The sequence below is a fragment of the Cervus elaphus genome, chromosome 5 (assembly GCF_910594005.1).
Source record: "Cervus elaphus chromosome 5, mCerEla1.1, whole genome shotgun sequence".
NCBI classification, from domain to species: domain Eukaryota; kingdom Metazoa; phylum Chordata; class Mammalia; order Artiodactyla; family Cervidae; genus Cervus; species Cervus elaphus.
This window is the reverse complement of record NC_057819.1, coordinates 83,742,161-83,757,727: the sequence shown is the minus strand read 5'-3', so window position 1 is coordinate 83,757,727 and position 15,567 is coordinate 83,742,161. Positions and strand designations below refer to the sequence as shown.

At 38.4% G+C, this 15,567-nt stretch overlaps 1 protein-coding gene across 5 annotated transcripts in view; it reads right to left on the bottom strand.

The window, feature by feature from the left end:
- Positions 1–831: 831 nt before the first annotated feature.
- VMP1 (vacuole membrane protein 1) overlaps positions 832–15,567 on the bottom strand; it is a 121,921-nt gene continuing 107,185 nt past the window's right edge. For all 5 annotated transcript variants that reach the window (XM_043902863.1, XM_043902861.1, XM_043902860.1 and 2 more), the window contains 2 exons: positions 5,903–6,005; positions 832–4,828 (listed from right to left, as the gene is read on the bottom strand). In XM_043902863.1, the coding sequence (XP_043758798.1) occupies positions 4,685–4,828; positions 5,903–6,005 (247 nt within the window). In that variant the 3' untranslated portion in view covers positions 832–4,684. The remainder of the gene's footprint in view (positions 4,829–5,902; positions 6,006–15,567) is intronic.

Here is a 15,567-nt window from a genome sequence, read left to right as displayed (position 1 = left end):
AACAGAGTGAGCAAACAGCTGGCACCTGCCTGCCCCAGCGCCGCACAACTCTAAAGGCAATGAGTAAGCAGCTGTCCAGAGCAGGTTTTTGTTATAATCCCTCTTGTGAGTTCTGGTTCAGTATGCAAATACATGCAGGCTATTTGCTGCAGTTCAAGCCCTCATTCTCCAGGCAGAGACATTACCTCAAGTGACCTCTTGGCCTTGCTGGAAAGGGAGGGGCCAGGAGCCCCAGCCCCTGACTACCAGACACAAATGACTCCATTGCTTTTAGAATTTTGAAGAACATCATGTGCTCTCTTTTCTTGTTGTCTTTGAGAATAAAGGAACAAAACAGTTCACAGGCCGCAGTTCTGTGTAGCATTTCATTTACTATGTTTTGGGACTACCAAAGACGCTTTGATCATGCCAGTTAGAGGTGGAATGTTACTTGGCTTTCAAAAATGGCCACTAAAACTGCTTAGGTTGTCTTAACCTTCTGGGAGCACACTAATAACTATTTATCAATAGAATAAACCACTCTTGCGTTTTCCTCTTTTCCACTGTTTGGTTGTGTCGTGCGCCCTGTGGGATCTCCGTTCCCAACCAGGGATTGAACCCACACCTCCTGCGGTGGGGGCATGTAGTCCCAACCACCGGACTGCCAGGGAAGTCCCCCTCGTGTGTTTTTCTAACAGGAATGGGACTTTCAGGTCTATTGGGGAAGACCTGGCAGGCTACCAAATCAGAATTTCCTTTTACTGTTTAAAATCTCTTGATACTTAGCAAATCTCACTGGATATCATAGATGGAGTGTTACCAATAAAGTTATTAAAAGCTGACCATTCCCTTTTTATCTACCTTCTAGACTTTTTAGCATTAACTATCTTTATAACAAATTAGAAAATGTCAACATTTAAAGCTGGTACGGTTAGACCCTGGTAGCTTAGATGGTAAAGAATCTGCCTGCAATGCAGGAGATCTGGGTTCAATCCCTGGGTCAGGAAGATGCCCTGGAGAAGGAAACGGCTACCCACTCCAGTATTCCTGCTTGGGGAATTCCATGGTCAGAGGAGCCTAGCGGGCTCCAGTCCACAGGCTCGCAGTCAGACTCAACTAAGTGACCCTTCTTTTTCCAAGGTTAGACAAGAATTTTCAGTTATTCATAGTAAATTTTGTGTATCTGTGCTTTGTACCTTAATTAGACTAGTTCCCTCCCCCCCAACCTTTTGATAGGTAAGAAGCGGATTTACTTAGAGATGCACATCACAGACAATGCAGTCAGTCTCAAAAGGCGAGAGCCGCCATGGGAGAAACACACTCCAAGCCAAAGTGTGGGCCATCTCAGAAGACGAGACCTGGAGGCATATTTCTAGATTTGAGAAGGTTTTGGTATTACTAATCAAGTCACTAGTTCATTAATTTCTGCTTTTCTCTATTAATTTGTATACTGGATTTAGTTACTAAGTTTTTTAGACAGAGCATATTTACTCCCAAACAAGGGGACATATATAGACAGCATTTAAAATCCTATTTTTGAAGTGAGCGAATGCACTGTTGTAAAATTCTCACATGTGTAGCAAACACTGTCTTTGATGAATTAAAAAATTGCTAACATACTAACATTAACAGCTTCTTTACATTTTATCTGATGTAATCTTTAGGACAACCGGGCTATATATAATCTCTATTTTTATAGATGAAATCAAGGCTGAGTTAAAAAACTTTCTCCAGGTCACATTATGTTAGAGGCAGAAATCTAAACCACTGTTAACAGACTAAGCACATGGGTTTCAAAACATATGGAAAGGTTTTTTGATGCTAAAAAGATTGGGGACTCATGAGTTCTTTACATATGGGTCAGTCAAACACAGTTCACCCCAGTTTATAAGAGGGCAGTTAGTTGTTTTATCTAGCTTCTTGCATAATTTGTACTTACTGGATCGCTTTGAGTAACAAGCCTCAAGCTGTCCTCCCAGAGCTAGACAGCAGAGCACACTGCGAACACAGGCTGAGCTTGTTTGTAAGGAGCACACGCTCCTCTATATCCCTAATACACCAGTGTATTTCAGAAACATCACTTCCAGCCTTGTCTTTTTCTGGACTTTTAGAGAACAGATACAGAGGCCATTATACAAATGAAAATAAAACTCTTTGCTCTAAGCTCTATACTCTGGGTTATGGTTATACAGAGAATACAGAAAACACCGCATGCTCCTACATGGCGTTGTTTGAAGGGAGGTGCTCCTCAGTACTTGTGTATACTCCTTAACACGTTGCCTTGTATTGTCATTGCTTGACATTCACTGAATTGAGGCAGATAAGATGCTGCAGATATTTAAGGCACAGAAGAGACTTAAACAAAACAGAGATGGAATCAAAAGAACTCCCGGCCCTTTTTTTTTATTTGCAGGAACATCAAACCATCCATTTACAAATTTTCTGGTCTCCAATCAGCTGGAATTAACTAGGCGTGTCTTTGGGATCGTGTTGTCTGTGTCCGCTTTGGTGGATTAAAGAAAGGAACCAACCAACTGCAGGAACAGAAGGGTAGCACGCGGCCCCAGCTGGAATTCGGCAGGATCACCTGAGCATGCCACACCTGAACCGCAGCACAGGGAAGGAGGAGAGCTGCTCTTCATTTGTTTTCCGAGCAAATTCATTTGCAAGAGTGAACAAGCCACCATCACAAGTCAAATGTATTATAATCACTTAGACCTTCAGCCTAAGGAACAAGGCTTTCTAATACTTTACCCCAAAATAAATTTATCAACAAATCCCAAAATCTAGTACAAACAGTACAAATCAGATTTGCTTTCCTCCTTCCTTTCTTCAGACAAACACCAAATAAAATGCAGGTGAAGGTGATGAAAGACAACGGGAAGCCAACTTAGAGACTTACATGAACCCTAAAGAATCTAAAAAACTGTAACAGTTAATGTGAGTTTATTGAAACCGTCTGGGTACCGCTTTTCAAGTAACTACCGCTAGAAAGTTTCCAGGTAGGGGGTAAAAGATGGTTAAGAAGTAACCTTTCCAAAACTCACAAGACAGGTTGCTTGTCCTTTATTTAGTTTTGATCACACATAGACTATCCCACTTTTGCATAAAATCCTCTTGATACAGTATTATGGCATAAAAGAGTCAAAGTGCCACTAGACCTAAGGACCAATTCTTTTAACCATAAAACATGGTGCTGGGTAATGTTTGAATGGGAACATTTGATATGGATGGTCAGATGAAAGATACCAAAATGTCAGACAGCCCATCGACTGCTGTTGCCATGAGATTCAACAGTCAACATCAGTCTGATAAGCTACCCGACAAGGTGGTACAGCCATGGAGATGTCACGACGGTAGGCAAAACAAGCAGACATTCAGGCAGGATTTGATCAAACAAACCAGGCATTTCTGGCCTGTTGAGATTTAAACTCAATTCTACACTCAACATAATGTCAGTACCAACTTTCCTAAAGGAGAAAAGTGAGACTATTTATCACCATGCCCCCCCCACCCCGCCCTGAGCAAAATAAAATGACCAAGTTCAACCAGAAACATCCAGAAGGAAAAATCACATAAGAACAAACACGAAAGAAAGGAAAGAAAATTAGGTTATAAATAAAAGTAAATTTCTGTCTGCTAAAATCAGAATACGTACTGAGTTAAAAATTAATCGCAAAAAAAAAAAAAAATTAATTGCTATGAGAAAGCTTGTTTTTATTTTAAAACAGGTTATTTTTCTCTCCATGTCCTTTGTTTTATATACTATCATCTCTCCTGTTTTCACAAACCAGTAAGTCCCCTCCATACATCAGTACCTAAGGTGCCCTTTCAGCAGTGTGTAGCCAGCTGCCCAATTTCAACCCAACCAAAAAACGCCTTGGTGGTGGCCCTTTCATGCAAATAAATGAAGGCGTAAGAGACTGTGGCTGTGATGGATATGGCAAGGCTGAATTTAGTTGGTAGAAGCCAAAAGGAAGTTAAAAAAAAAAAAAAACGCTCAAGAAAATGGACACAATTTTGGAATGATCAAAGATGTATTTATAAAGTTTTTTCATGACTTCATTCTAAATATACAGAATAAAAAATGGTGTCAGCTCATTTGTGAGACACCAACAAGATTTTCCTTATACTGTCTCAAAATTGAAAGATCAGTTTCCCAAGAGGGTGTGCAATGCATCATAAAATGGCCTTTTTTCGAAGGTGGGAGAGGAAGGGTTGGGCAGGATGGCATATTAAATTTTACCATGATAGACATGCAAGACTGTTATCCAATCTAGTATAATTTATATACACTTTTGATGACTTAGAAAAACAAAGAAGTCATATTTGACAAGCCTAAAAAGCTTGAAATATTTAACATACTTAGGAATTCTTTTTTGGGGGATGGTGTTTGGAATTCTTTAATTGTACCACGTGGGCCTTTGAAAGTAACAAACAGAAGGCCAGTTTCTGTTAACTTTGCTGCTCAACATCACATTCCACCCTAATAAAATACAACTTGGATTGAACCGAGGGTGGATACCTTACCTTAACAAAGGAAAAGTATGTCAGTGCAAGATGTGGACTAAACTGCTTTCAGGGGGGAAAAAAAATAAAAACTGATACAGGTTGGAAAAGGGAATTTTCCTTCCTGATCTGGAGTCCTCCCACTTTAAGGCAGAACCCTTCCATTTTAATTTCTGCAGTTAAAACCTTTTCCTGCTTATTTGGTTTTCTCCTTTGGGTCCAACCGCTGCTGGATTCGTTTGGCATAACTTTGTGCCATGGAGTTAATGATGGACAGGATGAAGTAACACACCATTACAACAACCAACTTCTCAAACATCCAGGACAACCAGTTTTCTCCCTGCAGGAAGAAAGGCAGAACAACCCACGAGAAATGCTTCATTAGTTTGGTTGTAAAAACAACTACTATGTTTTAACGAAAGTAATGAGAACTTGGAGGTTATAACCTAATAAACAATTAAAAATGAAAAGTCTTCTCTCTTCAGCTACCCTGAAATCTACATTCAGGCCTTCTTCTTACCCCCAGTTATTAAGGTTTCACTTTGTTAAAGTCAATGTTGAATACAGTTCAGAATGGGGTGTGAGGTCATTTCTTGTCTTTCACTACATAAAGTCTTTGATTAAATTCTACTATCTGAAGTCATCATGGGGATACCTGTAGAGAGTAGTGTCAAGATAGTTTTATATATTTCTTGTTCCAATATTAGGAGCAGCTTTTAAAATATAAATGTTATCTATTTCTGGAGTTATGTTTGGTCAACTGAGGGCAGCAAAGGGCCACATAAAGAGTTGTAAGGCCATTAAAAAAACCAACCAAACCAAACAACAAAAATAACCCTATGCTTCCTTCAAGTTCCCCATTTCAGGTTATTGCTTACTCATCCTCTTCTAGTCATTTCCTTTCTTTGCTACAGAACTGTTTATACAAAAGGCAGGTTTAGTTTAAAGTTTTTAAGTTCAGTTATGTTAACAGCTTTAGTTTATATTTTTTTTTTAAATTATTTTTTCCATCAATGAAAAGAAAAAGAGAGCAAAAATAGATATTCAAATGAACTCATTAAATCCAATACTTTGTTATGCTATAAATCTTAACTTTCTAATCTACTTGGAAAGTATACTTGCTACTTATAAATAAGTCATTGTAGATCAAGGTAATAACTCATCCTACATAACATATCCATTATTTTCCATTAGCCCAATACTTGTTTTGGGGAGCAATACAAAACAGAAGTTACATTTTTCTGCTTTAGACAAAGACACATTTGCCAGTAGGAAGTACACAGAGCTTCAGACTTCTACTGAGCCTGACAAACCTCACTCTATTCGCCTAAAAATGCCAGTGAGTGCTGCGAATGTAACTGCAGCCTGAAACTGTGGGGGTGGGAAAGAGAAGAAAACCAGGGAAAAGTCTCACCTGCGGTGTGCCCATTTCGCTTCTGTGGTGAAGTTTCTGCCGCTGGGCCTCCAGGTATTCCTGGAATGGCTTCTGCAGAGATGGACCTATGCCGGGGACAGCACTGGAGGCATGGTACAATAACCCCAGGAAAAAAGACACATTTGGGAAGAAAAGCAGGAAAGAATGTTAAAGGAAAATCCACTTACCGCCTTGACTCAAAAAAGCAGGGATTAGACAGAAAGAGGAAAAAAACCCAACAACAATCAGCAGAGGTGGCGAAATCCTGTGAACTGTTCCCAATGGATAAATATTCATCCTTTCCCAACCCCTTACAGAAGACAACTCTCTCCCACCAACATGTTTAAGAAGGAAATAGGAGCTGAGAGTCCCTTCCAGTAGAAGAGTTAGTTCTCAGAGTGAGGTGAGCTCCGCCGGCGCTGCACACTGGTGTGGTACAAAGAGCAAAATGAATGACTTCTGAGAAGTCTCACATTTATCACCACCAGTTCCTGTAAGAACTGGTTTGAACCGATTAATAAGGAAATGACTTATGCTTGTGTCATCCCTGGTTGAAAAAGAAACTGCCCGCCCTCTCACTGACTTGTCCCATCTTCTCAGAGGAGGCGGTCCTTTCTCAAACCAAGTCCTTATTAGGACAATCTGTGCGTCATCCTTATCCAAAAAGAATGCATTAGCAAATTTGGGAGGCACCTCCCACTAGTCAGAAGTCAGTGATTAACAAAGGAACAAAGAAGGAACTATGAACCTTGAATCACGTCGTGGTTTATGGTGGATGGCTTGCACAGAAACTACACAACATTACTAAACAACTTGTTCTGAGATGACTGGGACAGTGATCTCTGATAAGTTTATGGGCTCAGAGCTCCCTCTCACCTAGAATGTGCGCAGGCAGTGCTGTTAAACCGGTTTGGCAACTGTAGTCACCGGGCTCCCGATTTAGAAATGCTTGCAGGCATTTTAAAAAAACGGTAACTTGGGGCGACTTAGAAAACCAAACATCTCTACTTTCTGTACCCTCTATTTTCTCATCTGTCATAACAGGGCTAAAAGCTAAACGAGCCCAGTCATTTTCCTGGGGCCAGCAAAGGGTATTTCATGTATTTGCAACAGTGCCTAAAGTTCTCTTCTTTAAGTATTAATGTCACCACCTTTTTTCTAGAACAATTTCAGTTGCTGTTTTCTCTAATAAAAAGCAGTACAGAAGAGAAATTTCTTGCTACTATATTTACCAGAGGGTAACAAATACATACTCCTGGCTGACACTTTTCCTTGATCCTGTTAATGATCAACCAACAAGCCCTTAATAGAGTCCTTATTTTATATCCAAACTGTAATTGGTGCTATGGGGAGAGACTAAAACTGCAAGAAGTGGTCTACGTCCAAGAACTCAAATCATTATTATATGGATTCAAAACGTACTCACGTGCACACACTCACACACACACACACACACACACACACACGTGAACTCATTTGCGAACAACAGAATTTATAAATCAGTAATAAATTTCTCAATTTTTTGGTAGAGAAGACACACTCCAAAGAAACTGAAGGGAGAAAAGAAAGACCAGTGTGGGGTGAAGTTGTTTAAAAAGTCCTTTAAGGAATACTGAAAGATGTGTAAAAAGGCCTGAAGAGATATATGTAGTAGAGGCAATGACTACACGGATGATTCCAAAAGACCCATAAGACAGACCTCAAAGACGGAGAAGCCTCCTCCCCTCGCACAGACGTCTATGTGGCCTCACGTGAGCGTGGTAAACCAGAAGAGCTGTCTCTGAGCTCTGCTGCTGTTTTTCAGTAATGGTTTTTCTACAAGGGAGCAACAATAGTACAAACTTTCTCTTTAAAAGAAAGATTTTCCTTGGGTAGTTCTTTATATAATGCATAAAAGAATGCAAATAGCTCATCCACTTACACTTGAAATAAACCACAGAAATATAAAAAAATCCAATAAAATAAATGCATAAGGAGACTGGCTTTGAAGATTGCAGATTTTTAAGAACTTTCCTTCAGAAATTGATTTCTTTTGGGTTTTTTGGCTGCTGCACAGTTTGCAGGATCTTGGTTCCCTGATCAAGGGCTGAACCTGGCTCCACTGCAGTGAAGGTGCCAAGTCCTAACCACTGACCAACAGGGGACGCCCAGAAATTTATTCTTTCACCCTTAATAACAATACCTTATATCATCATTTTAAACTCCCAAGGGTGGCTAGTTAAGAAAAAAACTTATTTAGTGAGATTGAAATGATTGTAGGCTTCTTTGAACAGCTAGGATGTACAAGAAACAACTTTTGTTTCTTCAGACCTCTAACTTCAGACCAAAGTTAAGCAAAACTATGGCTTACAGTTTTCCTCAAATCATTCTTGGGCTCCAGGTCAAGTCATTATTTAAAGAGAAAATTAAGAATCAAGACCCAATGTTAGAAAGGTTCTACTCTGCTGTTGTTGAGGGAAATGAGGAAGGCACTAGCAACAATCATTCTAAATTCCTTTCAAAATAACTGAAAAGCATAAGTGATTTGCCATTATAAGTCCATTAAGGGCTACTCTTTTAGCTGATAGAGAATATATGTTTACATGATGTGTAACTTTCAAAGAATTTTCCTGGACTAATGAAGAGGTTAATTTTTCAAGGTGCTATGTTATTACATGCTTTAGAGTTTTGGGTGGTGGAATGGGAGAGTCAGTTTTTCATAAGAGACTAGAAACACTTGAAAATAGAAAGAAGTTAGAAGTCTTTTATAGCAACATTTGACCAAAACTATTATGAATAAGTGCCACATGATCCAAATAAACCTAAAAAGTTAACCTATTGAAATCTAGGTAATACATGTTACATAATGAATTTTAGTCAAGTCCTCAAGTTTTTAAATATATGCCTCAAAATCTTAGTTTTATTTTAATTTTTTTATGTCTATAAACAATGGCTTAGGTCACACATGCCTCAGCTTATACAAAGCACTCTTATACTAGAGTTTTCTAAATTAACACTAAAGCTCTTTAAGTAATGGACTAGATAAAAACTGAAATTATAGCTTTTACTCTTAACATGCATTTAAGGAAAACAAGAATGCCATCCCCATGACCTCATCCCTCAAGTTATTTTCAAGCAGCAGAAGTAAGAGCCCATTCTAGGAAAAAGAAAAAAAAAAAAGAGTCCATTCTGACATTCAGGATTAATTTAAGGTACACGCATGAAGAAAGGAGGGAGGAATAACTTGCAACACAGTTTAGTGTCTTTTTATCGTTGGTTTAGGAAATAACTCAAACGCCTTTTCTGAAAGCCATTAAGTTCCGAGCACCTTATGCACCTGGCTGAGGGCTCGCCTCTCACCCACGGTGGGCGGGTGAGACGCTGCAGTTAGGTGCTGACTGAATTCAAAGTGTCAGAGTTATTCAGCACTATTTTCCCGTCAGTGTCTGTATTTAAATATACTTAAACTAGCCTTGTAAACAGCCATTTTCTCTAGGTGACAAAGCCTTTAAGAAAAAAGAAGGGAAAACAAAAGCAAGAATAAAATTAATCTCATCCACTTTTCCTTGCTGTAGACCTTCAACATGGTGGGTAAAAAAAAAAAGCTGTGTGGACAGTAATATGTTGATATTTATTTCTTGACATACAAAAACACTTTTCAGGTAGTATAATCATGAAGAAACAAATTTCCAACAAATTATTTAAATGACAATTTTTGAACTTAATAAAGAAAGAAAGAAATCCTCAGAAAATGCAAACAGGAGAGGAGGAGAAAAGAAATCCACAGAAGTCTAAACCCACCCAGAGTTCAAAAGGAGTTTCATGGGAACAATATTCTGCATGCTTATATACCTAACTATAAGTTAAAACAGAAACAAGACAAACTTCTCAGCAAAATTCTGTCAAGGGCCATGATCAACATACAAACAAAATCTATTATTTTTCTCTAGTTTTTAAAGCGTATGTAACTCCGTTTTTGGAATCACTTATAAGAAATCTGTATCTTAAACTCTGCCCATATCAACTCATTATAAACAAAGGTCTGCACTGTGTTCCCACAAAAAGCCAGAAAAATCTTCCAGAGGAAGCATCACAATTGGCAGAGGTTGCATAGAGTGGGTGATGTGATTACTCTGGGTTTTCACAATGCTTACATTTTCACTTGTTGGTTGGTTATGAGCATATACACCCATTCCAAAAATTCATAGGTCATTGTTATTCGGTTTTCAAGGAACTCCCTTCAAACTGTGTTACTTGCAAACAAACTGGTTCACTAGATGTAAAAAACATATCATTTGATTTACTTTGAATGTCTTTTCCATCATGAACATAGTCATCAAACTAGCACTCACTATTAAAAGACCTGAAATCTTCCTGTCCAGGGTTCTTCTTGGATTTTTCCAGCCAGATGTGTTGTTTTTTTTTTTAAACTATAATTATTATTAAGTGCCATCATAAACCTGGGGCACAGTGCTTAGTAACACAAGAGTAACATAAACTTATAAAAAATTGATTTGTCTTGTTTAGCTCTATTTATACAGTGCCCATGTGAAGGTTACGCAGTTGAAATGCCTAAGGGAATTAAACAGGTATAATTAAGTAAAGTTCTAATATAAGCGCTTCTTTCTTAACCACTTTTTTTTTAAGACCTTAGCATTGATGTGATTGTGTATGTCATATCATTCGCTTTCCAATATACTAGAAACTGCCTGACATGGATTCCAAGTAAGGCTAAAGGGCAATAAACCTTTGTCATTCCTAGGGAAAAAAAAAAGTTTTTAAATGTTTTAAAATTAAGAAACATTTCTTTAAACCTTTATTTCACTATTTGTGCAGTACTTTGAGGCTAATTTATTTAACATTCCTCTGATGATTAATTAGAACATCTAAATAACATTCTCAGGGTGTGACTGGTTAAACCACTGAAAGCTTATGAATGTGAGAAAATGATTTTAGAAGATACAGTTCAGGGGTACTATTAAAAGAAAGGGAAAAGAAGAGTTTAATCAAGTCTACTGCTGCTACAATTCAGACAGCATAATGGTCTTTTGAAGTAGCCTGTTTTTTGACAGCACCAAGCAGCTTTTAAAGGCAGAGAAGCCTAGACCAATGGTCTGTGAACATTTCTGATATATGGATATTACTCATGCAAAGAGTAAAATGTATAAATACAAATTTAAAAGGATAAAATATAGATGAAGCATTAAACAATTTAAAATGTCTCATTATGATGACTTTCATGCTATCTTTAGCAAATATTCCTGATTAATGGGGCACAGAAAAAACAAATAAATTGCAGCGTGCCCCCTGTAAGCCCCTTTAGTACTGAGAACTCCTACTCTTAGCCTGGGCTTCCCTGGTGGCTCAGTGCTAAAGAATCCGCCTGCCGATACAGGAGATGCAGGTTCGATCCCTAGGTCAGGAAGATCCCCTGGAGGAGGATAATAGCAACTCACTCCAGTATTCTTGCCTGGAAAATCCCAGACAGAGGAGCCTGGTGGGCTACAGTCCATGGGGTTGCAAAGATTCAAACGCAACTTAGCAACTAAACAACACCACTCCTACCCTGTACTTGTAATATCTAATTTGTGATCTTCTGACATATGGATTGAGGGAGTGCCAATCAGACTGATGTATACATCCTCCATGGATGTATAGCCATAATTATATCTTTGTATAACCATAATAATGCTGTTTACATTACAAAAACAGACAAAGAAAGGAAATGACAAAGATGAAAATAAATATAAATAGAAGTTCTATTTTAGTCCCACTCCAATGGTGGACACCACTGGTTTAGACCAGGGAACTAAACTGCAAGGGGTACAAATACTATATACATACATACATATGTGTATACACACACACATACATATATACACACACATATACAAATATATATATACACAAGTACCTATACAAATATATATATAAAATCTATATCTGTTCCCAAAAGGTCAAAATATCTTAAGGTTTAGTTAGCAGACCAACTCAATGTAAAATTGTTAGGTAACATATTAGAGAAAAAAAGAAAGCTATTTCTACAAAGATCCAGACCAAGGGTCTCTTTTCGCTTGCCCTTCCATGCTTTAGAGTGGCTCTTATAGACCACTGTAAAGAGGGCCTTTAAGAACCTAGACAGTCAGACCTCAAGAAACTGAGATTTGTGCCCACAGTTAAACTTATATTTATGCTTTAAATGAGTATTAGAGTTTTTAGAATTTTATTGATTAAGTGAGAATCACTCTATGTAAATCAATAAATCAAATTTATCCTCTGACTCCAGAGAATTCCCCTATCAGTTGAGATTTGGCCTGGGAGCTGAGGAGTCCTAAACAGACTCTTCTAGACTGAAGCTACAGACTCTTCTGCTAAAGAGGTTAAATATTATAATTAAAGTACTGTGCTGTGCTTAGTCGCTCAGTGGTGTCCGACTCTTTGCGACCCCCTAGACTATAGCCCGCCAGGCTCCTCTGTCCACAGGGATTCTCCAGGCAAGAATACTGGAGCGGGTTGCCATGCCCTCCTCCAGAGGATCTTCCTGACCCGGGTATGGAACCCAGGTCTCCTGCTTTGCAGGCGGATTCTTTACTGTCTGAGCCACCAGGAAAGCCCAATTAAGGTACTAGTAGGATATATTTTCAGGGATGAAATAAAAGCCCATCCATACCCCACCTCCGTTACATGCTGATCTGTCTTCTGAACAAAAGAGGCAATGACAGGAAAGCAGAAGTTCAGTGACAAGGTGGACTAGCAAGTCCCTTTCTTGATAACAGTCTTATAAGTAATTCTTTTAAGAAATGTGCACATTTTAGTCAAACGCAGTAGAATTGAACAACACTCCTCCATAACCATCCCCCCTCACCCCCGCCCCCGCCTGGCAGTGAGGCCAGGATCTAAACAGGCTTAACGGTTAGTATTTTAATGAGTTGTCATTTCCTGTCTGATAAAGATTCTCACAGTATTTAACCACCAGTTTCCCTGGGGCCCGACCAGTACTAGAACTCTATTCATAGTGACTCAGAATGGATCTCAGACTGCTAGCCTGATTCAACAATGATAGATCGCCCTACAAATGAAAACAAAAAAAACCAAAAATACAAAAAAAGAAAAAAAAAACAAAACCCCAAACCCTGTCTTTCCTCCCAAGGTAGACTGCTCAGGAGACGAAGCAGGCAAGGCAGAGGGGAGATAGTTCATCAAACAATCTTTCTGAAGAAGCCAAAGGCCATTATGCTAACATTTATTAATATTTATAGCCTTCTAGTCCTCAGAGATTAGAGAAAGAAAAAGAGAAACAAATTGATCCCTAATTAACCCATTAACCCAGGAATATGACAAGTAAACGAACTGGTGTCAGCAGCAAATCAACTTATATTTAACCTAGTAAAACTTGAGATCCCGAAATCCTAGGTGACTGAAATGAAAATGTTAAAATCTAGGGATTTCTCATATACACAAGTTTAAGTTGATAGTCTCTGGCACCATCTAAAATTCGTTGTGATTCAACCTCAGGATTTGGGATTAAAACATCTTGAGTTTCATTCACAGCTGTGCCCCTTTCAAATTATTAAAACCTCTTTTGTACTCAAGTTAGCCTATTGTGTGCTGAGTAGAATTATAAACATATGACACCGTCAGTTTCTTAGCTGCTGTGTAGAAGGAAGACCACTGCTTTATTCAGAAACATCAGGTGTATGGTTTCTATTGCCTCACAGCGTATTTCTATCACCAGCGTCTTTCAAAAAAAGTAATTGGCAATTGCACTTGCTTTTGAACATTTGGAATTGTTTTCTATGAGAATCAGAATGAAAGTAATACCTCCTTACAATTAGCAGCTACTCTTTGAAATACGCTATCATTAAAGGGAAGCTTTTGAAAACAAACCTCATTTCAGAATGTAGACTTGAGCAACAGAAGCCAAACAGGCATTTATGTTAATGAATGAGGCCAGAGCTAAAGAAGTGGTCTATGAGAACCAAGTAAAGTGATTGGCTGCCAAACAAAACCCTTTTAAAAATCAACTGATTTCAGTTACAGAAAATGACAGACTGATGGTAGCTTTATATGGTGACAAATTCATCTGTGGCTGGCTAAACGACCCACTGGGTTCTAAGAAAGAAAAGAAATCAGCAACAGGAACCCACAGATCCAAAGGTCAAGAATACAGAATAGTTTGTGGAATTTTAAACTTAAGGTGAAATAGCATGGAACCTCACTGGCCTTTATATCATGATGGTAAATGGATTAAAAAAAAAGTGACAATATTGACAGGAATTTAATCTCATCAAGAAAAATCTAGTTACTCCAACCATCAGGCAGAAAATCACTAAATGCAGTAGATAACCTCAAAAAGAAAAGCCAGGATCTCTGACCTCAATGAACTTCATCCAGAAGAGTGATTAGAGGATGAACAGGGGGAAACGTATTTAAACCTATAGTACAAACCCCAGTAGGTTTCTCAAAATAACACGGGTAGCACCAAGTTTCAGCAGTGCTAGGTTGATACAAGTGTGAACAAGGAGACCGGGTAGAAAGAACTCATGCCGGCTTCTTGTCACATGAGGCAGCCTTTGGAAACCAGCTCTCTGGTCCAAATATCCAACTTCAAGCAGATTTCCTCACTGCCTTCCACAGAGCTATCTCAATGTCCCTCTTCTCTGCCTCAGAAGATTTGGAAATCTTCATGCCAGCCTTGAAGGAAGAAGTGGTTAAGGAGGATAAATCAATCCACTCAGGCTTTTGATCCTATCTCCTTACATTTCTTACTATTTACATGAATTTGAATATGTTTCAGTTTCCCATGAAGCCAGTGATAATACCCTATAGATTTTATTATGCAGTTTCATAAAAATATGAAAAGCATCTGGCACAGAGTTCTTACTAAATGCTAATATCCAACCCATGTCCTTCCTTTTTTTTTATTTGCATTTTCCATCTCTAGCTTTTTACTAGATTATTTCCCTCAACCTAAAATATACAGAGGTCTCCCCTAATAATGAATAAATGAATTCAACTAGTCAACAAATATTTACAGAACATTAAAAAATGTGTCAGGTGTGACCCTGGCCTGACTTTTTCTTTACCCACAATGTAGTCTGATATAACTGGGTTTCAGTTTTCCTCATTCTACTGAAATGCTCTAATTATGGTTAATATTAACTTCCTGATACAATGTCCATTTCTCACTTTACAGTCTAACTCCAGAGATCTTGCTTTAACCTTTCACTATCCTGCCTCCCTGTATCTATAACAAAAATACAAAGGAGTTAAGAATCAAAAGAGAAGATAAACTACAGGAAGAGGACATGAAAAGGAAGGAGCTTTCTACCTAAAGTACAGAAGTTATATATATTAAAGTCAGCATGTACAACTGAGTCTCAGCAGCTGGGGTCTTAAAAGTCTCTGTATCCTCTTCCGGTTAATACAATTATTTGTGTCCCACACTTCCATAACTTTTTCTGATTATCTTACAATGATCAAAAAAAGTCAAATAGAACTGAGTATGCAAACCATTATATTTTAAAATGAAAGGACAGATTTTTTTTTCTGTAGAAGAAAAAGTCCAGGCCAACACAGCTCATTCTGACCACCTGTCACAGAGTGAGGAACAAGAAACAACATTAAGATTCAAGCACTTAATTACTCTGGTTAAAATGATCTCTCTTGCCACAGGCAAGTCCGAC